Source organism: Triticum urartu, chromosome 3A (assembly GCF_056163025.1).
Source record: "Triticum urartu cultivar PI428250 chromosome 3A, HENAU_Tu73, whole genome shotgun sequence".
NCBI classification, from domain to species: domain Eukaryota; kingdom Viridiplantae; phylum Streptophyta; class Magnoliopsida; order Poales; family Poaceae; genus Triticum; species Triticum urartu.
This window is the reverse complement of record NC_141875.1, coordinates 39,029,991-39,055,902: the sequence shown is the minus strand read 5'-3', so window position 1 is coordinate 39,055,902 and position 25,912 is coordinate 39,029,991. Positions and strand designations below refer to the sequence as shown.

Here is a 25,912-nt window from a genome sequence, read left to right as displayed (position 1 = left end):
TCTTAGATTGGGCAGCAGCGGCATTGCGTGTGTCGTACCCTTCTTGGAGGCGCCGCCTAGGGCGTTTGGGTGCTCGGTTTGAGGAACTGCAGGCGGATGGGATGGGACCAGTGGCAGCAGGTGGTGTTTCGCGCCGGAGGAGCGACGTGGCATCTGGCACGTCGACAACGGCGGGTCTCGGCGGCATGGAGCAACGGGTCCTCGCCTGTGGGCGTGTGATGATGGACGAGTGTAGGATGGTGGCGTTGTGTGGCGTCGACGGCAGCTAGACCGGGCAAGGTATATGCAACAGTACAACACTGAAGATGGATTGGTGGCAGGTGGCTGCGGCGGCCTCATACCCGGCAGGCGTCCTAGTTGGGACCTCAGGTCTTAGATGTTAGGTTTGGCTGCGAGGTCTGTTTGGTATTTGGCCGAGACTATCAGCATCCCTACATCAACTGGATAGGAGTAGCGACAGATGTTGCCTAGACGATGGCTTTAGTCTTACTGTTGTATGACTTTGTAAGGTATTGTGTGAATAATTAATAAAGTGACTGCATGTGTCGTCCAGATGGAGAGGCTGGGGGTCCTCCTCCATTTAAAAAAAAGTTCCTATCTGAGACCTTTGTATGCCTTGGGATGATTGATCTCTGACGTCCGACTGGCCAAGCAAACAAACGTGGGCTTCTGGTGAGGGTTTTTACGGTACCCTATACTGCTGCCGGGGAGGGAGCAGTATATGTGTGATCCCACCGTTGATTTTTAAGGATAGTACATACATTTCAGGTTCAATAAACTTGCCCTGAAAACTATTCTTGTTCACAACGGGAATTGCTCATGTGGGCTAATACTTCTGAATGCATCATGCACGCCGATGACGGCGACGATGATGGCCAGGACACAAGCAGGTTGAGCCATGCCTGGGTGAGCATTCTAGCACACAAAGTGATTGTGACCTCACACCAAAGGCAGATGAGCAGCTCCACCACGTCCCGCGAGATGCGGCCGAAGTAGAGCAGTAGTAAAATGAAAAAAAGACGACCATGAGCGTACCAAGGGCACGGTTAGCATGAACTGCTGGGATATCCTCCTCATGTGGGCTGTGAGAAGATGACCATTTGAGGCCTTTTAGGCAGCCCAAAGAGGTGCATAAGCCCACTACCCATTAGGATTATGACCTAGGGTCATTTTGGACATTGCACATGTGTGGATGGGGATGCTTTACCCTCCATCCAGCAGCCACCACCAAGAGTGACGAAAATCAGTTCATCCTCCAAGAGAGAAGAAGAGAGAAAATCAAGAGAGCAAGGGAAGAAGAGGAAGATTGAAGGAAGAAGAAAAGGGAGCTCCTCCCCAAGGTTGTGATGGTCCAGATCCACTACCTTGCCTCCTTCAAGCTTCGGTTCCACCATCTTTGGTGAGATTGTTCCAATCCCTTGTTCTTGAGCCCCAAATCCTGTTGTGTTCATCCAAGATTCAGAAATCTTGATGTATGAGATCCTCTAGTGTTGTCTAGAGAAGAACTTGTTGTATCCCACATTTGATAATAGTGGAAGAGGATTTGGGTGGCTTCGGCCCATGGTTTTTCCCCTCAAGTTAGGGGGTTTTCCACGTAAAAATCTGGTGTCTCTTTGTTGATGCTTGATGTTGTCAGGAAAACTTACTCCTACCACAAGACACTAGGCTGAGGAGTGTCTTGCCTGTTGAGTAATATTTTCTGCCTCCATATATGTTGCTGCATATGTTTCGTTCCGTGCTAAGCAACGATCCTTGAATTAGTACAGGATGTGGTGGTGAGATTACTTGTTTCCGCTGCAGTTTTCAGTTAATCACAAGTGTATTTGTGTGCTAATTCCCAGCAGAGTGGTATTAGAGCCTTGGTTGCTTAGAAGGTTGCAAATCCCAGTTGCTTGATTGTTGCTGGAAGTGCTGCTCACAATGGCTTTGGAAGAGAGCGCTACTACAAGTGGCATGATAAAACTTGATTCTTCCAATTACTCATTATGGAAGCCCATGATGGAAGACATCCTTTATTGCAAGGATTTGTATGAGCCAATTGTGAAAGACAAGATACCCACATGCGTCACGGAAGAAGAATGGAGAGTGTTGCATAGAAAGGCAGTAGGTATGATTCGGTTGTACATCAACCACAATATTTTCCACCATGTTGCAAATGACACAAATTCTTATGAGATGTGGCAGAAGTTGGAGTCCATGTATGAGAGGAAGACATCAATGAACAAGGCCTCGGTGATCAAAAGACTTGCAAAGCTTGAGTACCGAGATGGCACAAGTGTGATTGAGCACTTGAATGTCTTCCAATGGCATATAAATCAACTTTCAGCCATGAAGATCAACTTTGAGGATGAGGTGCAAGCATTGTTGCTGCTAAGTTCCATGCCTGATAGTTGGAACACGCTTGTTGTGTCACTTAGCAATTCAGCACCGGATGGGAAGCTCACTTTGGAGATGGTGAAGAACAGTATGTTGAATGAAGAAGCCAGAAAGAAGGAAAAGGGTGATGACTCTTCTTCTGATGCGTATGTGGCTGAAACCCATGGGAAGAATGAGAACCGTGGACGCAGCAATACAAGATTTCAGCAAGGCAAAAGCAAATCCAGGGGGAGATCAAAGTCAAAACAAAGGAAAGATATTACTTGCTTTCATTGTGGCAATCCAGGACACATAAAGAGCGAGTGCAGAAGGTACAAAAGAGAGCTTGCAGAGGGAAAACTCAGAAAGAAAACCGAGCAAAAGGCTGAGAGCAATTCAGCCATGACCTAAACAGATGAGGACTATCTAGTCATTGAAGATGAAGATTGCTATAGTGCTGTTCGTGATGATGCCATGAGTTGGGTTGTGGATTCAGGTGCGTCCTTCCACATCACATCACACAAGGAGGTAATTAATGTTATTAACATTACTAAAAATAAAAAGGTATAAACAATATATTTTTCATGAATAAAACTTACATGCAAATGTAGGTGATGTTTTCTGAACATCCAGATATCTTATTTGCATTTTTCTGAGTTCGTATCATCTTGTTATGAATGTTCATACGACTTTGACCATTATTTGGAAACTTCATAACAAATTGATACGAACTCAGAAAAATGCAAATAAGATATCAGGATGTTCAGAAAACATAACTTACATTTGCATGTAACTTTTATTCATGAAAAAAATATTGTTTATACCTTTTTATGTTTAATAATGTTAATAACATTAATTACCTCAGGTAGTTTAAAGGGTGCTTTTGTCCTGAATGCAAATGATATGCACATAAAGGTAATGTTTATTTGAACATTTTGATATCTTATTTGCATTTTTCTGAGTTCATATGAATTAGTTATGAATTTTCAAAGTTTTGGTCAAACAGTGAGAGGGCATTCGAGGGACCTCGATGGAAAAAGTAAGGGCAAAACTGAGCAACCTCGAAAACTAAGGGTAAAACCCGTGGGTCGGGACCAACTAGGGGTAAAAATGCAATTGTCCCTTTTGTTTATGTGCTGAAACACAAATACCAGACGCTTGAAGCCTTCAAGGAGTTCCATGCCAAAGTTGAAAGAGAAACTGGCAGGAAATTGAAGTGCGTGAGATCATACAATGGTGGTGAATACAGAGGTCCTTTTGAAAGGTATTGCAGAAATGTTGGCATCAGGCTTGAGAAGAGTCCACCAAAGACACCCCAGCTCAATGGTCTTGCAGAGAGAATGAACAGGACCCTCACAGAGAGGGTCACAACTATGCTCTCTCATACTCATTTATCTAATTCATTTTGGGCTGAAGCATTGATGAATGCTATGTATGTGGTTAACCTATCTCCCTCAGTTCCTCTTGCAGGTGATATTCCTCAGAGAGTTTGGTCAGGGAAGGAGGTATCATACAAGCACTTGAAGGTCTTTGGTTGCAGGGCATTTGTACATGTTCCAAGGGACGAGAGATCCAAGCTTGATAGCAAGACAAAGCAGTGCATCTACCTCAGCCAACCAAGTGAACAGTTTGGCTACAGGTTGTGGGATCCAGCAAATAGAAAGATTGTGAGAAGCCGAGATGTGGTGTTCATTGAAGATGAAACAATAAAAGATATTGGGAAACCAGAGAAGCCAATGACCAGCACACCTCAGGTTGATATGGATCCAATCCGTCCTCCTCTTGTGCATGACGATCATGGGGGAGATGCTGACACTGGAGACAGTGGAGATGCAACTGATCAAGGCAGTACAAGTCAAAGTGGCGAGCAGCCATCAAGTGATGATGATGATGAAGTTGGTAATGATGATGCCAACGAAAATCCACCCGATTCACCACTAGTGCAGCAGCAAAGAAGAAGTGAAAGAGGTCACATTCCTTCTTCTAAATATCCACCACATCAATATGTGTTGATGATAGATGCATGTGAGCCCTCATGCTATGAGGAGGCAATGTCTGATGAGAACAAGGAAGAATGGTCAGAAGCCATGCAGGATGAGATGAATTCCCTGTATGAGAATGATACCTTTGAGTTGGTGAAACTGCCAAAGGGCAAGAAAGCACTCAAGAACAAGTGGGTGTACAGAGTGAAGACTGGAGAAAACACCTCACATCCAAGGTACAAGGCCGGATTGGTTGTGAAAGGATTCAGTCAGAAAAAGGTCATTGATTATAGTGAGATATTCTCTCCAGTGGTCAAGATGTCTTCGATCCGAGTTGTGCTTGGCATGGCTGCCACCATGGACTTGGAAATTGAACAACTTGATGTGAAGACAGCTTTCTTGCATGGTGATCTAGAGGAGGAGATATACATGGAGCAGCCAGAGGGATTCATGGTTGCAGGCAAGGAGCACTTAGTTTGCAAATTGAAGAAGAGCTTGTATGGCTTGAAGCAAGCTCCTCGGCAGTGGTACAAGAAGCTTGAGTCTTTTATGACTGGGCTTGGTTACCATAAAGCACAACCTGACCATTATGTCTTTATGAAGAGGTACGCCGAGGGTGACTTCATTATTCTCTTGTTGTATGTTGATGATATGCTGATTGTTGGAAATGGCACAAAGAGGATTGCTCTCCTCAAGAAGGCATTGAGTAAATCATTTGCCATGAAGGATTTAGGACCAGCTAAGCAAATACTTGGCATGAAGATCTCCTGTGATAGATCAAAGAAGCTGCTTTGGCTCTCACAGGAAAGATACATTGAGAAGGTACTTGCAAGGTTCAATATGAAAGATGCAAAATCTGTTATCTCTCCACTTGCAGGCCATCACAAACTGAATTCTAAACAATGACCTACAAGCAAGAAGGAGAAAGAAGAAATGAGGAAAGTACCTTACCAATCTGCTGTGGGCAGTTTGATGTATGCCATGGTATGCACTAGGCCTGACATTGCCTATGCAGTTGGAGTTGTTAGCCGGTTCATGACAAATCCAGGTAAAGCTCACTGGGAAGCAGTGAAGTGGATTCTCAGGTATCTCAAGGGCACTTCTACATCTTGTCTATGTTTTGGAAATGGTGATCCTGTATTGCAGGGCTATACAGATGCAGATTACGCAGGTGACAAGGATCGTAGGAAGTCCACATCCGGATACCTGATGACTTATGCAGGGGGAGCAGTGTCATGGCAATCAAGATTGCAGAAATGTGTTTCTACGTCAACTACAGAAGCTGAGTACATTGCAGCAGTTGATGCTGGCAAGGAGGTTTTGTGGATGAAGAACTTCTTGCAAGAGCTCGGTATGATACAAGAGAAGTATGTTCTGTTTTGTGACAGTCAGAGTGCTATTCATCTTGCCAAGAATTCAAGCTATCACTCTCGAACCAAGCACATTGATGTGAGGTACCATTGGATTCGAGATGTTGTGAGTTCCAAGTTGCTGAAACTTGAGAAGATCCATACCGACGACAATGGTTTGGATATGATGACCAAGATATTACCAAATAAGAAGCTACAAGCATGTTGCGAGATAGCGGGCATGGCGGTGCCACCCTCATGAGTCGGAGGGGGAGATTTGTTGGGATATCCTCCTCATGTGGGTTGTGAGGAGATGACCACTTGAGGCGTTTTAGGCAGCCCAAAGAGGTGCATAAGCCCACTACCCATTAGGGTTATGACCTAGGGTCATTTTGGACTTTGCACATGTGTGGATGGGGATGCTTTACCCTCCATCCAGCAGCCACCACCAAGAGTGACGAAAATCAGTTCATCCTCCAAGAGAGAAGAAGAGAGAAAACCAGGAGATCAAGGGAAGAAGAGGAAGATTGAAGGAAGAAGAAAAGGGAGCTCCTCCCCAAGGTTGTGATGGTCCAGATCCACTACCTTGCCTCCTTCAAGCTTTGGTTTCACCATCTTTGGTGAGATTGTTCCAATCCCTAGTTCTTGAGCCCCAAATCCTGTTGTGTTCATCCAAGATTCAGAAATCTTGATGTATGAGATCCTCTAGTGTTGTCTAGAGAAGAACTTGTTGTATCCCACATTTGATAATAGTGGAAGAGGATTTGGGTGGCTTCGGCCCATGGTTTTTCCCCTCAAGTTAGGGGATTTTCCACGTAAAAATCTGGTGTGTCTTTGTTGATGCTTGATGCTGTCAGGAAAACTTACTCCTACCACAAGACACTAGGCTGAGGAGTGTCTTGCCTGCTGAGTAATATTTTCTGCCTCCATATATGTTGCTGCATATGTTTCTTTCCGTGCTAAGCAACGATCCTTGAATTAGTATAGGATGTGGTGCTAAGATTACTTGTTTCCGCTGCAGTTTTCAGTTAATCACAAGTGTATTTGTGTGCAAATTCCCGGCACGAACTAGCGCGAGGTTCTGCCACGCTCCGGCACTCACCTAGCCGCAGCTCTTTGGGTGTCAGAAGACCGTCAAGTCGTGCACATCCTGGCCTCGTCATCGACGGCGGCGAGCTCGTTCGAGGCGTAGGGTGGTTTGGCATTCGCTGCCGGCACAACAAGCGTGATGCTAGGGTGAGGATGTGGTGCATGGCGACGGGCCATAACATCATAACCAAAGAAGCATCGATCCACGGCGGATTAAGGGGAGGCGCCCGGCGGGCGCTCTGTCGAAGAGGAGACGAGTGCCCGGGGGCGTCTGCCAGAGATGCAGAGAGTCACCGATTTAATAAGGAGAACCGCTGGGCCGGGTCAATCAATCTCGCCAGGCGAAGACTGTGATCTCCCCATAATGAATTGCAAGCACGTACACCGGTGGACGAGAGACACGCAGTACTAGCGATACTGCTGATCCGGTTTCACCAATACAGATATCTAACTACCCTTGGATCTTTGCCACTGGACGGCCTGTATTCAATACAGGGTATCATAAAAGAGCTCTCTGGTAGACTCGTGTGAAATGTTCCTATTGGACGGTAGATAGAAAGAGTTGTTTGCCTATTCCTTTTTTTTTCTTTCTGTCGCCGGAGAATCATATGCATGCTCCCGGTACACTACCGATGTGCTCCTACTTTAATTCAAGACACATTCTTAAGATGTAATGTTATTTTTTCTGCCAATCAAGATGCTAGTCGGCGCAGGGCCCCCAAAATTGTGGGGCCCGCCCCCACCGGGAAAAACCAACACACCGCCTTGGCGTCTTGTAATGTAAAACAAACTAGTTGGAATCACCCCTGTTCATCAGCATGATATGATGTGATTTGTCATAGGTCCTGCGTCCCAAGAAATCGGTAACCTCAGCGCCGCCTTCCCTCCTCAAGTCTCGATCGTGCGCCGCCTGCTCCCTGATTACTAAATCAATCATGTGGTTTGGTCCAATAAAACAATCTTCACATTAATTAGTCCATTCATATTTAGAAGGTTCTTCAAAAAAAAAAGTACACGCCCTTGCTATCTATAAGAGTAGGCTGTTTGTCCAAACATATTACGAGCACAATTGAGAAATTAACATACTCAGGCTCTTCTGTTTTGACAAATGAAAAAAATAGCGCGTTATTGCAAAGTAGCACCACTCTTAAAATAAGCTATTAACATTGTTGTATCACTATATCGATTTATCCTGTGCTATTAGCGAGACATTATACATTGACTAGTAGAATGTCCGTGCGTTGCCACGGGCTTCTGAAATAGTTTGTTAAAGACTGAAATCGTATAAAAATAATGCATGCTAAATTTCATAGGTAGAGACAATATAACACGGTCACAATTGCATAATAATTAAACTCCACTTCACTTGTAATGTAAAACTGATCACGAGATAGCAAATTGACAATGGGTACATATAAACTGATGATCCAACCAAAAATCTATTATAAATTATTGAGATCTATTTGATACGCTTAAGAAATAATGTGTCATACATAAATAATATGTCATCTGACAAACCTATTAAAAAAAGATGTTGCATTTCTTTCGGAGCAAACAACCAACTATAATGTTGATATATAAATAATATGTCATCTGAAATTTCTTAAATTATTTTATTTTTTTAATATTTTTTGAGAATTTTTAATTTATTTATATAGGGTAAGGAAATTTGTCCGACAGAAGATAAAAACATGGAAGCGGTCCAACATAAATCAAGTATATTCGGTTTCTTCTCTCAAGATTTTGATTTTTTTTGTGATACTCTAAACATATCTAATAAATATAAAAAATACATACTTTAATTTATTTTTTTCCTTCTGAGACCAGAGACAAAACGTCATTGATGCAATCCGAGGCCCAAATCGGCTATCCAGCACGGTCCAACCAGCACCCAAGCTAACCCGCCCCTTCCCCCAAAAAACAGCATCAGTATCCCTCACACTCACTCTCTTCACTCCGGCACCATCCCTAGATCTCGGCGGATTCACCACTCCATTCCCCCGCTCTTGCCCCCACAGTCGACGACCTCATCTCCCACCGCCGCCCCTCTCATCCCATCCCCTCCACTCATCCGACGGCGATCAGATGCGGGCACAACCGGCTCCCTCGTCTCCCGCCACCACCCCTCCCATCCCCTTCCCTCCACTCATCCAACGGCGGCCAACACCCTCGATGTCCTCACCGACGGCCTCGCCATCGCCGTACTAAGGAAGATCCCGCAGGGCGACCACTACGTGCGCGCCAGCTTGTCGGAGGCCAAGGAGGACGACACACTCACCACGCAGGTTGGTTTTGGCGACCAACATCACACAAAGGTCGCCATCACCGTCATTGATGGACAGTCATCTTCCACCTCGACGGACGAGCTCGCACGCTAGGAGAGGAGTAGGGGTCCTGTGCTTCTTCCACGCTCAGCGCCCCTGTCATCACGCCATGGATAGACCTCTCTCTGCTCCCACCCACGCCATGGACAAAGCTCGCTCCCCTCCTCAAGCTCATCTCTTCACCCCTCTCATCATCTGGCTTGCTGCACCGCTAGCCCTCACCTTCTCTCCCTCCCTTTCCTCCCAGATCGAGACCCGGTGCTTCTTCCCGGCCGCTAGTACATAATAAAGATAAAATGAAACTAACACAACTGTTTTTATTTGTAAACATAAAATCTGTTTTTTCCTTTTTTCACCTCACTTTTTTTTAAAAGGTTTTCACCTAACCTATTATCACTATACGGCCAGTCCATAGTCTTCTCACTCTAAACGTCATCCACTCCCCTCCCCGTGTCGCTCTCCTCCTCTCCCCCGCATCCCTGGCGGCCATAAGATGACCTGCATATTACGGAATTTAAATACTCCCTTCGATCCAAATTAATTTCCGCTAAAGTTGTACTTAATGAGAGTTAATTATTTTGAATCTAAGTGAGTATATTCAATAAAAAGTTATCAATTTTTATATAAAGTTATTATTTCTATAAAAAAATTAAAAATCATCCAATGATATTACCGTAACAAGTCCTGACGATAAAAAAAATCACACTCACGCTGCTGAATCGGACGCCGTAGAAAAGAATGAACTTTTTTAGATTTTGTTTTTGACTTGAACAACGTTGCACTCACTCACTATCTCTTTGGTAACTGTCTAATACGTGTATATTGGAAAAAGAACGTCACAGTCATCCTCCCCACCGCCCCCACACATTCTGGTCACTTCCCACCGCCCCTCCCCATCTCCCCTCTGTTACCCATCGCTGGGATGTGTCTCATGCGTTGCTACCTGACGTCTACTCTTGGGAGCCGGGCTTCATCGGCCAATGGGGCCGGCAAGGTCCGAGACTGGAGATTCCTGCTCGCCAACTCGCAGTCCCGGCGGCTGTTCTCTTACCAGTCGAAAAAGAGTAAGCTTTCTTCCTGGTTTTGGGTTTCCTTTGATCCACTTTAGTTGGTGGCTGTGTTGACATTTGGCCCTTACTGTTTCAGATTTCCTGAAGGAGAAGAAGGAGGTCCTGAAAGGGGATGGGAGCAACAAGTCTGAATCAAAGGGTATGTTTTGATTCTGAGTTGCTTTGCACATTATTTTTATAGTTTGGGAAATCCTTGAAGTTGTCTATGGAACCTTTCCTTGATGTGATGGCCGGGCATATTTGTTTACTAAATCAATGTTCCAGGTTACCTTCATCGGCAATTCTAAATATTTCTTTGATGTCTTACCACAAGCATTATATCTCAAAAACATATAATATAGCTAAATACCCGTGCATTGCTACGTGATTGAACAATATTTAAAGAGTGATGGCGTGCGACCGATTGTCCTCAGTCCTCACCGTCATCTTTGAAGGCGCGGTTAGAGCCTTCGACTATCAACGCTTGGTCGTCCTTGAGGGAATGATCGTCAACCTCGTCCTATTGCGCCCCTGCGTATGTTTTGGCGACCGTTAGCCTGTGGACGTCCTCCAGAGCACGGTAGTCATCCATCTTGGCAAATGCTTGGTCACCCATATCGCGAGTGCGTTGTGGCCGTTGTCCATGTTGGTAAGCGTTTGTCAGCCATTTCGTTGAGAGCCTACTGCCGCGGAAAAAACTAATTTATATGTACAAATATTGATCAAAACAACTTTATAATTTACAAGCATCGACGTAGCATGCGGCTTATGACTGTGTTGGGAAAAATATTGCCTTACACTTGTCTCCTCTACACAAGCAATCACATCACCCCACTCAAGCTTTTTTCTTCACATATTTTAATTATATTTATCTTAGTCGCACCAAATATTATCATACATTAATTATTCCAAAGCTATACTTTTGCCGACCTTACTTTTTAGCCAGGTTGTACTATGAAGCATCACTCAGATCAGCCATCATAGCAATACGTATCAATAGCAACCAATAATCAGCAGTCAATTCCTGTTTTTTTAAAATTACAAATCAATATCCTAGAATAAATATTAGCAATCAGACTTCTTTAAAAGTTCATCTCTATCGATCAAAGATTATCAAATACAATGACAATTGATGCTCTTCCCCTGTCTTTTCTATATGTTGTCAATAGCAAAGAACAATGTAGTCAATAGCACTATTTCTTCTTCCACTGACGGGTACATTACATATTACAATACGTGCGCGGATGACCAAACCCCTGAATAATGTCATCATCAGTCATCCAAGCATAATTTTACGTACAATGTACCTGGCATGAGATTCAAAACAAAATTGTACATGCAACTAAGTTTACATACCCCTGATGTATTACTTACTTTGCATGTTAAAAGTCTCCCAAGTAAGCAATAATATACAAAACAACTTCCACTCTCTATCAATTATCATTTGTCAAGAAATGTAGAGGCAGCACATCCAACACACAAATCATCCGGTGCTTTTCAAGCTCCGCTACCAGCTAGTTTTGGGAGGAAATGGCTTTCTGTGATAATATAGAGAAGAGTGCTCTCTGCATTGAGAAATCGCATATCTTCTATTATCAATGTCAGATTATATTTACGCGTGCCTCTACAATAATCTAAAGATTAAACCCAATAATTAGTTAAGCCATGTCCTTTACATAAATTCTAAAAACAGATTCTATCCAGTGGTAGTAGCTCATTCCGTTGACATGATTTATTCTTACTTCTTCTCTCTTTAGATGCAAGGTCCCTAGGTTGGTGAGTTTCTTACTGAACTTTCACACACACTTATGTCCCTGGTGACTATCTTGAGAATAGGCACTGACTTGAAACTTGACAAAAAGTGGTCTGCAACACATACATCACTTTGACGAGAATACGAGATGCCGCCAAGCTTATTTCATGGTGACTTGTATTTACGCGCCCCTGTTGTCTTAAGATAAAGAAAATAGAGTGAAAAGGAAAAAGGGGGGAAAAACTATCTCTTTAAATTATATCAATGAAGTGCAACAATGAAAAAATTCTAATCAAAGAAGAAAACACGAATAGAACCTGATTTGTTGAAGTGGTTGTATGTGTACTATTGAATATTTGGAAACATAGAAGAAATTGGCTGGTCTTTGAGGGGAAGGTGCCTTCCATTGCACATTGAAAGGTTATGTTTAAGAAGGATCTTTATTTTATCTCTTTTAGATTTGAAGAATAACACATAGATTCTCTTGTCCTGTAATTGGCCTCTTTGTAATTCTTCTTCCCTCTTCTTGTATATTAGCATGCAAACCCTTCTGATCAATATATTTACTTCTTTCAAAATAAATATATAATCTTATAAGAGTTCTCTATATGAAACTTCTGGTCAATATAGTTACATCTTTCAAAATAAATATATAAAATGGGTATTGTTGAATTTCCAGACAAATACCTTCAGAGTTCAGAAATACTATTATCTTTTTTCCCTTTTGTATTTTACTTCAACAGGCCACATAACTATTCATTATTGTTTTTCAACCTTTTATATTTTGGCATTGATGGATGAATAAAGCCCAACAAATGTTATGTTACTTTTTTTTACTTGACAATAAGACTATAGAAACCACCAAGAGTACCACCAGCATGTAAACAGCACGCTGCAAAACTTTCTTCCAAAGCTATCTCTGCATCAGGAACTTCCTTGGATCCATCGCATCCTCGTCAGACAGAAGCTGAGGAAACAACTAAGCCAGAATTAGAAGAATTTAATTGAATATGTGGCAAGGCATGGATTATTGGGAATGGCAGAAAAGGTAATACGATCAAAAAATACATGAAACACACCTGTGTTGTTGCAGAAACACTGATCCCTGTCTTATATTTTATTCACAACACTGCACTTTTCTTCTTGCAAATTTCTCAAACAAATGACAGATGTCTGCATAAGTCGTATTAGTGCATTCTTGACAGATATTCTGTATAGGCAATTGGCCTATTAAATAGGCTGGCAGGTCTAGAATCTGCACCCAAGGGCATATGTTGGACAAATAAGCAGGCTACATGTTCTTAAGACTGAAAAGGGCATGCACATTAGAGGTAATTGAACTTTGTCACATCTTGATGAAAAAGAACACGAGCAACGAATCCATGTAGTACTTGTTTTCTCATGGCGCTCATGGATGGATACTTGACATCTGACTCAAATTCAATAGTACACCACCATCCAAAACGTGTGAAAATATCTTAACTCGATACTCAATTTGTCATTCATACATGAGAACAGAAAAATGGATGTTGCTAGTGTTGTCTCATCTTCTTCTCCACAGCGGTGCTCCTTCTCCACCACGTGCTCTTCCTACCCCATCCCACCCCTCCATGCTCGGACCATCACGGTGCTGTCCTTCTCGTTCGTCCCGGCACGGTGTCACCGTTGCCCCTCCTCCACCCACGCCATGACGCCTCAGCCACTCCACTTACTCAGCGATGCGGCCGCCTGGCTCCAATCCTCACCGCACGCAGCACCATGACGCCGTCAACCCTGTGTCTCCTCACACATGGCTTCGGCTCGAGTCTGGGTTCCTATTCTCCACACTGATCCGCCCATGCCCATGGGATCCGGCGAGGAAACCACACCATAGTCTGGGCGGCGTCACGACAAAGGAAGGGAGACGAGGAGAGCAACGCAATCACGATCGCCGTAAGCTACTTGAACAGTGCCAGCTACAACAGCATGCTGCAATCTGTCGATGCGAACACCGCCATCGCGAGGATAAAGCACAAGGCCGCCAACCACAACATCAATTAGAGCACACCCAGCCGCCCCGCCTCACCTCTTTCCTACTTCCTCCGCCCCACTGTAGCCACCTCCGCCACCTGCTCCGTTACGCAGCGGCAAGGCATCGTAGTTCCCGCCGGCCCAACAGCCAATTGACGGCAATAGAGTGTTATGACTCCTGAGATCGATCGTAGTCCAGAACTCCAAATCGATCGCATGCCCTTCGAACTCGTCGGCTCCATGGTGGATCAGTAGTAGGTTTAGGTCTAGAACGCCCATGACTCCATGGGGAAGATGAAGAGAGGCAAGAGCGTAGAGAGAGAGGGAGCACTCCACCGACGGTAATTTCTGGAGGAAGAGATTGATTAGATGGGATCGTAAGCAGATAACTGGCATCCTGTAATTGTGCGATTTTCCATCTATCCATCTACAAATATTGCATGATCGGCTGGTATGGCGAAAAAAGGCAACAAAAACCAGATACGGCAAGGGATCTCGGTACGGTAAAAAATCGGTGGGTGGCTCATATGATTTGATTGGCGTCGTATATGGAAGGGAAGGATGGAAGGATTGGTGTTTTATATGGAAGGGTTGATTTGGTTTTTCTGGGCATGAATTAAAACCGGTCTTGGTTTTCGGAGGGAGCACAAAAATCTGTGGGAGGGAGATCGCATGGGGGGAGGGGGAGATCGATGGAAGGGTGGAACGAACGAAACGAACGAACGACTTACGAACTGAGACATTAGGAGTAGAGATTTATTTAGCAAAACATTGCTCAGTACACTATGGCATGCTATTAGCTATGCTATTTTCTTCAATGGTTTTGACACGAACGAGCTACAACATGGCCAACGGTTGCCCGGGAGACCCGATGCTTTCGTCGTACGATACAACTTCTTTTAATCCCATGATGTTGTTGTTGGGGAGGTTCTCCATGTTGCCGGTGACGAGGTCGTATGAAAACACCTGGAAGCTTGGTTCTTGCGATGGCGTGAGGTGCGGTTTTGCGAAGATGATCCGGCCTCCATTGTTGGTGATGACGAACTGGCTTGCGAACTTGGTGACCTTGGATGGCAGTGTGCCTAGATCTACTCGCCAATGCAGATCCCATGCACTCGTTTCGTGCCCACGGAACAGCCAGACATCGTGTACAGGCCCTGCTGAGTTGTTGTTTGGCACGAAATCAGAGCAGAAAAGGCACAAGCGTCCATCAAATTCTGCCAAACAATGATGTTGATTGCTCTTCTCCAGGGCCAACGGTGGTAACGACACGGCCCCAAGCCTCTCGTCATCCAGGGAGAAGGAGAAGGCGAACGTCTCTGGACCTAGCGTGGTCTTACGAACGGCCAACCAGTGCACATGGCCTTGCACAAACACACTCGCCTGGTCCTTGTACACGCGACCCAATGGCTTCTCCCTAGCACAACCCTCCGCCGGCCTCCATAGCCTCACAGCCACGGGGTTGATCACGTAGACCTCGCATCCGGTAGAGTCTTTTTCGCCACCATAGCCTCTGTAGTAGACGCGCATGACCTTGTGCTTCCTCGTGCGTCTGTCGTAGCCGAGCCCTAAGCACGTGACGCTGAGGCTGCTCATGGCCTGGCTCTCGGGGAGGGCTGCTAGTCGGCCAGTCGATGGGTTGAGCACGTAGTGCCTCGATGGCGCGGCGACAGCTTCGAGGATGACGAGACCTCGGCACTGCTGCGTCACGAGGCGCGGGACGAGATTGTCCGTGGCGCCACTTTCAACGTCGTGACTAGCGGGGAGCTGCACGAGCGTGCCGCCCGGATTGGCGGGCGACCACGTCTGCACCTTGGCTGGCACGTCGGGTGAGCGCGAGTCTTGCAGGGACAGGATCCTTAGGCCGCCATGACGGTTGGCGGAGGTGGAGGTCGGCGAAGTCGTCGGAGGCGAGGGCGGCTGCCCAGGCGCGTGAGAGGCATCGGCACCTGTGCACTGCCTTGGCCGGCAACCGCGCCAAGATGTCCTCGGTGACCTCGTCGGGGAGGACCGGGCAGCGCTTCCCCATGAGAACCGGTGCCGCGCCGGACGGCCTGCAAAGGGTGTATGTTTGGAAGCAAATCAATCACACGATCACGCACCGGACCAACGCCGGATGTCGGAGAACGAAGGAGTCTCCGCAAATGAGATCGGAGATGGATGCCCTTTTATATATCCCTGCTGGAGACGAACACATCTCGTATCTTCTTCTTGGCAAAGGACGCAAATCAGGCGACCGGTCTCGCCTTGATTAATTGGTCGCACGCCTTGATAGGATAGGTCGATCGCCTTGATCCCGGCCGTATCTTCTTGGCAAAGGATGCAAATCGGGTTTCCTTCGCGAAGCGTCTCCCACCTCTTACTGGATCATTCATGGGATACGCTTCAAGTCATCAAGTGTGGATCGACCCTACCTTGCAATACTTATTGTGGTTTCCTTATACACGATCCACACTTGCAAGATTTGGGAAAATCAGATGAAGTGTTTCCTTATCTGCCCGAGGTAAGAGGTGACCCGCAGCAACCTTCCTAATGTACACATACTAATTACTTGGCCCCACAATTTAATAAAATCAATGGTTCAGATCTATTCTTACCTCTTACCTCTCTGGAATTTTAACTCGAAACTCGTGAGCTAAACGACTAGCTCGTGACTCGGCTCGACTCGACTCGAACTCGATGACTAACGAGTTGAGTCGAGATTTAATCTGAGCTCGTTAACAAAACAAGTTTAAGAAGCCGAGCTTACGAGTTATTCGTTTAGCTCATTAAGCTCGTTAATAAGAAGGGACGTGATATAAGTATCAATATTGTTGTAGATTATTGTCAATTATGGAGTCTAGAAAGTGTTTCTTTAGTGTAAATTGTTGATTGTTGTGATTTGTGAAGAAAGTTCTATATATTAACTGCATGCATAATATGTATATTTTGTTATTCATGTCCATAACGAGCTTAACGGGTTAAACGAGCTAGCTTGTGAGTTACACAAGTCGAGCCGAGTTTAAATCTAACCTCGTTATGTTAACGAGTCGAGCCGAGCTAACTCGTTATCTTAATGAGCTCTAACGAGTCAAGCCGAGCTGGCTCGACTCGACTTGAGTTCCACCCCTAGTTTCAGCAACCAAAAGGGAGCACCTAAATAAGATGATCAGGAGGGAAATCATCAATCTGACTATGGTCTTTGTAATTATGATGAAGCAACATGTTAGACAGAGAAGTATTACTTGCAGTGAAATTGTTAATTAAATATAATCAGTGTCATGGAGTTCTTGGCGCTCATATTTATCTGTAGCTACTTGAGTTTGCACAGCACCACCATCCTCTTGTTGGTGCATAAACAAATTCACATTGTTAATTATCCTGCATAAATAAATTTGTGTAGCCCCGAGCGTCGCTCTCCTCTAGCGAGACAGGGGAACCCTAGACGTCACCGCTAGCGGGCACCTCCGCCGCTCTCCCCCACGCCGCCGCCGTCGGAGGGCCGGCCGGCTAAGCCGCGCCCGACACCAAAAAGGTGGCGGCTGATGTCTACTACACAACTTATTCTTGTAGACTCGTGTTGGGCCTTTAAGCGTAGAGTTTTGTAGGACAGTAGTAATTTCCCTCAAGTGGATAACTTAAGATTTATCAATCCGTGGGAGACATAGGATGAAGATGGTCTATCTCAAGCAACCCTGCAACGAAATAACAAAGAGTCTCTTGTGTCCCCAACACACCCAGTACAATGGAAATTGTATAGGTGCACTAGTTCGGCGAAGAGATGGTGATGGGTTGCTAGAGTGACAGAAGTTTAAACCCTAGTTTATGTGTTGCTTTGTAAGGGTCTGATTTGGATCCACATGTTTAATGTTATGATTAGATTTATCTTAATTCTTCTTTCGTAGTTGCGGATGCTTGCGAGATGGGTTAATCATATTTGGGAGGCTTGTCCAAGTAAGGACAGGATCCAAACACCGGTCCACTCACATACCAAATTATCGAAGTAGCGAACGTGAATCATACGATCATGATGAAAACTAACTTGATAATTCTCATAGGTCCTCGGAAGAGCTTTGCTTTATATAAGAGTTCTTCAAGACTTGTCGTTTGCTATAAAAAGGACTGGGCCACCTTGCTGCACTTTTGTTACACTTGTTGCTTCTTACCCGTTATGAATTACATTGCTACCAAACTGTCTGTTACCGATAATTTCAGTGCTTGCAGATAATACCTTGTTGAAAACCACTTATCATTTCCTTCTGCTCCTCGTTGGGTTCGACACTCTTACTCATCGAAAGGACTATGATTGATCCCCTATACTTGTGGGTCATCAAGAGGGTTTACTAAATACTCTTCTTAGTTAAACCACTAGCTTGTTATTCTCAGGTCCTAATTCACGGGATCTCCGATCACATAGGTTGGGGTACCACTATGGTGTAACACTTACGTGTCTCATACCCATCTCCCTCGATGCACTTTCTATCACATTAGGTGATAGTCCCTTCATAAAGGGATCTGTCGGGTTTTTGTCTGTTTGAATATACGTAACAGTAATTACTCCGAAGTTTCTCAATTTCCTGATAGACTTCAATCATATTTTAACGTGTCTTGATGACTTCGTGTTATACTTAGAATTGTTCAGCTTGGCAATCACTGTTTGATTGCCACTCTTCATGAGGATGGCTGGTAAAGGTTTCTCAACCACTGACAAGTCCATCAGGAGCTCACGCAGCCATTCTGCCTCAATGGTGGCTATATCTAAAGCAGTAAGCTCTACTTCCATGGTTGACCTCATCAATATGGCCTGTTTACAAGACCTCCATGACACTGTGCCACCTCCAAGAATAAATGCATATCCACTTCTGGCGTAGAGCTCATAAACGTCCGATATCCAGTTCGAGTCACTATATCCTTCAAGCACATTAGGGTGCCCTGGATAGTGAATCCCATAGCTCATCGTACCGTTTAGATAGTGCATGACCCTTTCAAGTGCATGCCAATGATCATTACCCAGGTTTGAGATGAACCTGCTCAACTTTCTCACATCGAAAGAGATATCAGGCCTCGTTGCGCTCGCGAGGTACATGAGTGAACCGATAATTTGAGAGTACCTCAATTGGTCTCTCGCTATTTTCTTGTTCTTTCGTAGATTCATGCTAGGATCATAAGGTGTTGGAGAAGTCTTGCTATCAATAAAGCCAAAACGGCTCAATACCTTCTCAACATAGTGTGATTGTGTTAGCGTAATCCCACACTCATCACTAATAAGCTTAATGTTCAGAATCACATTAGCTTCTCCCAGATCTTTCATATCAAAACACTTCGATAGAAAAGACTTGACCTCATTTATCACAATCATGCTTCTACCAAAAATCAGTATGTCGTGAACATACAAGCACAAAATAACCGCCCCCACCATGGCAGTAGTACACGCACCTATCGGCCTCATTAATGACAAAGCCCGCAAAATTCAGAGTTCTGTCGAACTTCTATGCCATTACTTAGGTGCTTGTTTTAGCCCATACAAAGATTTTAATAATTTGCACACCTTTGTCTCTTCACCTTTTACCACGAATCCATCAAGCTGATCCATATAGATTTCCTCTTCCAACTCTCCGTTAAGGAAAGTTGACTTCACGTCCATTTGATGAATGATAAGACCATAGGAGGCGCCAGGGAAAGTAGTACATGAATGGTGGTCAGTCTAGGAACATGTGAATAGGTGTCAAAGTAATCTTCGCCTTCTCGCAGGGTGTAGCCTTTGCCTACAAGGTGTGCCTTGTACTTCTCAATAGTAGCATCAGGCCTTAGCTTATTCTTGAACACCCCCTTACAGCCAATTGGCTGACAACCATATGGTCTCTCAGATATTTCCAATGTTCCATTTGAAAGAATCGAGTCCATCTCATTTTAGACAGCTTCTTTCCAGTCATCCGCATCAGAAGATGCAAATGCCTCTGGAATGGTCGTAGGAGTATTGTCCACAAGGTACACGATGAAATCATCACCAAAGGATTTTTCAATCCTCTGTCTCTTACTCCGTTTAGGAGCTTCATTGTCATCCTTCTCAAGGACTATATCATGTGGTTGTTCTGAATAATCACTTGATGTACTAGATTCGGGAATTATCTCAGAAGAAATTCTAGCAATGCTAGGCATATCTTTCATAGGAAACATATTCTCAAAAAATGCTACGTCATGAGATTCCATAATAGTATCAAAATGCATATCAGGTACCTCGGATTTAACCACTAAAAATCTATAACCAATGCCACGTGGAGCGTAGCCTAGAAAGATACAATCTACTGTCTTTGGTCCGAGTTTGCATTTCTTCGGAATTGGAACGTTGACCTCCGCCAAACATCCCCAAGTGCGCAAATATGAAAGTGATGGTTTTCTCCCAACCCACTCCTCATAAGGGGTTTTCTCTTTATTCTTGTTTGGAACTCTATTCAGGACATGACACGAAGTCAACAAAGCCTCCCCCCGCCATGCCTTGGATAAACCAGCAGTGTCCAACATGGCATTCACCAAGTCGGTCAGCGTGCGGTTTTTCCTCTCAGCAAGCCCGTTAGATTGGGGCGAGTAGGGAGGCGTCCTCTCGTGAATAATACCATGTTCCTCATATAATTCATCAAATATTTTGGGAAAATACTCTCCACCATGATTCGACCTAAGTTGTTTGATCTTTCTCCCAAATTGATTTTCAACTTCAGCCTTATAGATTTTAAAGTAGTCTAAAGCTTCATCTTTAGTTTGCAACAAATAAACATAGCAGAACCTAGTAGCATCATCAATTAATGTCACGAAATATCTTTTTCCACCTTTTGTCAACACACCATTCATCTCGCATAGATCAGAATGTATGAGTTCTAGAGGTGCCAAGTTTCTCTCCTCGGCTGCCTTGTGAGGCTTCCGAGGTTGCTTAAATTGCACACAACTAGGGCACTTAGAACCTTTGGCAATGGTGAAATTTGGAATTAAACACAAACTGGATAGCCGAGACAGCAAACCAAAATTAAATTGACATAAACGAGAGTGCCAAATATCAGACTATGAATCAACATTGCTAAAAATATGGTTTACTGACTTATTGTAGAATTCGGAAAGTGAAAAGTGGAACAAGCCTCCGCACTCATAGCATTTACCAATAAATTGTCCAAATCTCGACACAACTACTTTATTGAACTCAAACACTACTATCTAAACCCATCTCTGCAAAGAAGAGAGCCGATAACGAGATTCTTGTTCATAGTAGGGACATGTTGCATATTCCTCAGCTGCATGATCTTCCATGAAGTAAACTTCAGATCTACCGTGCCAACACCACGAACAGTACCATGTGATCCATTCCCCGTTAGGACGGAAGAATCCCGAGCGACCTAATAAGAAGTGAATATAGAGATGTCAGCACACACATGAACATTAGCACCCGTATCAATCCACCAACATGGAGGCTGAAAAAACTGAAAGTACCATCGAAAAATAACCGTACCCATCAATATTGCTAGCGGTCATGACATTGACATTCTTTGAGCATTTAGTGCATCCCAGAGCTCCTTAGCGTCTTCTATGTGCATATACACATCACAAAGACGCCCATCAAGGACACTCAGCACACAGCCTCTAAAATTAGTATTGGCTTCCTTGTGCTTTTTTGATTTTCCTCAGATGCACCTTGAGGAAGTCCATTACTAATTAGGTCCCAAACTTTCATGGAATGGATCCAAAGTTGGTATCTCACTTGCCATCTCTTAAAGTTCGTACCCTTAAAACTTTCCGGTCTCATTGCATCGGCAAAATGATACGTCCATTTTGCATCATGCTTTTATATCGATATTTATTGCATTATGGGCTGTTATTACACATTATGTCACAATACTTATGCCTATTCTCTCTTATTTTACAAGGTTTACATAAGGAGGGAGAATGCCGGCAGCTGGAATTCTGGGCTGGAAAAGGAGCAAATATTAGAGACCTATTCTGCACAACTCCAAAAGTCCTGAAACTCCACGAAAGTTATTTTTGGAAATAATAAAAAATACTGAGCAGAAGAAATACGTCAGGGGGGCCTCCACCTGTCCACGAGGGTGGGGGCCCGCCGTACCCCCCTGGGCACGCCCCCTGCCTCATGGCCCCCTGTTGGCCCTCTGGTGCCCATCTTCTGCTATATAAGGTCTTTCGTCCGAAGAAAAATCATAAGAAAGCTTTCGGGACGAGACTCTGCCGCCACGAGGCGGAACCTTGGTGGAACCAATCTAGGGCTCTGGCAGAGCTGTTCTGCCGGGGACACTTCCCTCCGGGAGGGGGAAATCATCGCCATCGTCACACCAACGCTCCTCTCATCGGGAGAGGGCAATCTCCATCAACATCTTCACCATCACCATCACCATCTCCTCTCAAACCCTAGTTCATCTCTTGTATCCAATTCTTGTCCCCAAGTCTGGGATTGGTACCTGTAGGTTGCTAGTAGTGTTGATTACTCCTTGTAGTTGATGCTAGTTGGTTTATTTGGTGGAAGATCATATGTTCAGATCCTATATGCATATTAATACCCCTCTGATTATGAACATGAATATGCTTTGTGAGTAGTTACGTTTGTTCCTTTGGACATGGGAGAAGTCTTGCTATTAGTAGTCATGTGAATTTGGTATTCGCTCGATATTTTGATGAGATGTATATTGTCTATCCTCTAGTGGTGTTATGTGAACGTCGACTACATAACACTTGACCATTATTTGGGCCTAGAGGAAGGCATTGGGAAGTAATAAGTAGATGATGAGTTGCTAGAGTGACAGAATCTTAAACCCTAGTTTATGCGTTGCTTCGTAAGGGGCTGATTTGGATCCATATGTTTCATGCTATGGTTAGGTTTACCTTAATACTTTTGTTGTAGTTGTGGATGCTTGCAATAGAGGTTAATCATAAGTGGGATGCTTGTTCAAGTAAGGACAGCACCCAAGCACCGGTCCACCCACATATCAAATTATCAAAGTACCGAACGCGAATCATATGAACGTGATGAAAACTAGCTTGACGATAATTCCCATGTGTCCTCGGGAGCGTTTTCCTTTATATAAGAGTTTGTCCAGGCTTGTCCTTTGCTACAAAAAGGATTGGGCCACCTTGCTGCACTTTATTTACTTTTGTTACTTGTTGCTCGTTAAAAATTATCCTATCACAAAACTATCTGTTACCTATTATTTTAGTGCTTGCAGAGAATACCTTGCTGAAAACTGCTTATCATTTCCTTCTACTCCTTGTTGGGTTCGACACTCTTAGTTATCGAAAGGACTGCGATATATCCCCTATACTTGTGGGTCATCAAGACTCTTTTCTGGCGCCGTTTCCGGGGAGTGAAGCGCCTATGGTAGGTGGAATTTGGTAAGTAAAAATTTATATAGTGTGCTGAAATTTACTGTCACTTGTTACTATGGAAAGTAATCCTCTGAGGGGCTTGTTCTGGGTATCTTCACCCCGACCAGTAGAGCAAAGAGTTGCTCCTCAACCTAATGAACCTACTGAAAATGAAAATGTCCATTTTGAGATTCCTTCGGGTATGTTAGAAAAACTGCTAGCTAATCCTTTTGCAGGAGATGGAACAAAGCATCCTGATGAGCACCTAATCTATGTGGATGAAGTTTGTGGATTATTTAAGCTTGCAGGTATACCCAGTGATTTTATTAAGAAGAAGGTCGTCCCTTTATCTTTGAAGGGAGATGCATTGACATGGTATAGGCTATGTGATGATACGGGATCATGGAACTGCAAATGATTGAAATTGGAATTTCATCACAAATTTTATCCTATGCATCTTGTTCATCGTGATCGCAATTATATATATAATTTTTGGCCTCGCGTAGGAGAAAGCATCGCTCAAGCTTGGGGGAGGCTTAAATCAATGTTATATTCATGCCCCAATCATGAACTCTCAAGAGAAATGATTATTCAAAATTTTTATGCTCGGCTTTCTGATAACAATCGCACCATGCTCGTGTTGGAAATATGCCCTAGAGGCAATAATAAAAGCATTGTTATTATATTTCCTTGTTCATGATAATTGTCTTTATTCATGCTATAATTGTGTTATCCGGAAATCGTAATACATGTGTGAATAATAGACACCAACATGTCCCTAGTAAGCCTCTAGTTGACTAGCTCGTTGATCAACAGATAGTCATGGTTTCCTGACTATGGACATTGGATGTCATTGATAACGAGATCACATCATTAGGATAATAATGTGATGGACAAGACCCAATCCTAAACATAGCATAAGATCGTATAGTTCGTTTGCTGGAGTTTTCCAATGTCAAGTATCTTTTCCTTAGACCATGAGATCGTGTAACTCCCGGATACCGTAGGAGTGCTTTGGGTGTGCCAAACGTCACAACGTAACTGGGTGACTATAAAGGTATACTACGGGTATCTCCGAAAGTGTCTGTTGGGTTGACACGGATCAAGAGTGGGATTTGTCACTCCCTATGACGGAGAGGTATCACTGGGCCCACTCGGTAATGCATCATCATAATGAGCTCAAAGTGACCAAGTGTCTGGTCATGGGATCATGCATTACGGTACGAGTAAAGTGACTTGCCGGTAACGAGATTGAACGAGGTATTGGGATACCGACGATCGAATCTCGGGCAAGTAACATATCGATTGACAAAGGGAATTGCATACGGGGTTGCTTGAATCGTCGACATCGTGGTTCATCCGATGAGATCATCGAGGAGCATGTGGGAGCCAACATGGGTATCCAGATCCCGCTGTTGGTTATTGACCGGAGAGTCGTCTTGGTCATGTCTACATGTCTCCCGAACCCGTAGGGTCTACACACTTAAGGTTCGGTGACGCTAGGGTTGTAGGGATATGTATATGCAGTAACCCGAATGTTGTTCAGAGTCCCGGATGAGATCCCGGAAGTCATGAGGAGTTCCGGAATGGTCCGGAGGTAAAGAATTACATATAGGAAGTGTTGTTTCGGCCATCGGGACAAGTTTCGGGGTCACCAGTATTGTACCGGGACCACCGGAAGGGTCCCGGGGGTCCACCGGGTGGGTCCACCTGCCCCCGGGGGCCACATGGGCTGTAGGGGGTGCGCCTTGGCCTACATGGGCCAAGGGCACCAGCCCCAAGAGGCCCATGCGCCTAGGGTTTCCAAAGGGGAAGAGTCCCACAAGTGGAAGGCACCCCCTAGGTGCCTTGGGGGGGAGGGAAACCTCCCTTGGCCGCCGCCCCCCCAGGAGATTGGATCTCCTAGGGCCGGCGCCCCCCTAGGCCCTCCTATATATAGTGGGGGAAGGAGGGCTTTTTTAATCGATGCCTTTGGTTGCCTCCTTCTCCCTCTCCAACACCTCCTCCTCCTCCATAGCGCTTGGCGAAGCCCTGACGGAGTACTGCAGCTCCATCACCACCACGCCGTCGTGCTACTGCTGGAGCCATCTTCCTCAACCTCTCCTTCCCTCTTGCTGGATCAAGAAGAAGGAGACGTTACGCTGACCGTACGTGTGTTGAACGCGGAGGTGCCGTCCGTTCGGTGCTAGGATCTCCGGTGATTTGGATCACGTCGTGTTCGACTACCTCATCCCCGTTCTTTGAACGCTTCCGCTCGCAATCTACAAGGTACGTAGATGCATTTAATCACTCGTTGCTAGATGAACTCCTAGATGGATCTTGGTGAAACTGTAGGAAATTTTTTGTTTTCCGCAACGTTCCCCAACAGCTCGATACTTCTTGTGCTGGCTCTTTTATGATGAAGACTATTGAATTCAAATGGGATTTATTTGATAGAATTAAACGCAACTCTGAAGATTGGGATCTCGACGAAGGTAAGGAGTCGGGTATGACACGTAAGTTTGATTGTGTTAAATCTTTTATGGATACCGATGTTTTCCGTAAATTTAGCACTAAATATGGACTTGACTCTAAGATAGTAGCTTCTTTTTGTGAATCTTTTGCTGCTTATATTGATCTCCTTAAGGAGAAGTGGTTTCAATATCATCCTCCCATAGAAGTAAAA

The 25,912-nt window shown here is 44.5% G+C and overlaps 1 protein-coding gene across 1 annotated transcript in view; it reads left to right on the top strand.

The window, feature by feature from the left end:
• The first annotated feature begins 18,911 nt into the window (after positions 1-18,911).
• Positions 18,912-25,912, top strand: part of LOC125546571 (glyceraldehyde-3-phosphate dehydrogenase 1, cytosolic-like) — a 56,567-nt gene continuing 49,566 nt past the window's right edge. Inside the window, exon 1 of the mRNA XM_087514699.1 lies at positions 18,912-18,970. Coding sequence (XP_087370825.1) covers positions 18,912-18,970 — 59 coding nt within the window. The remainder of the gene's footprint in view (positions 18,971-25,912) is intronic.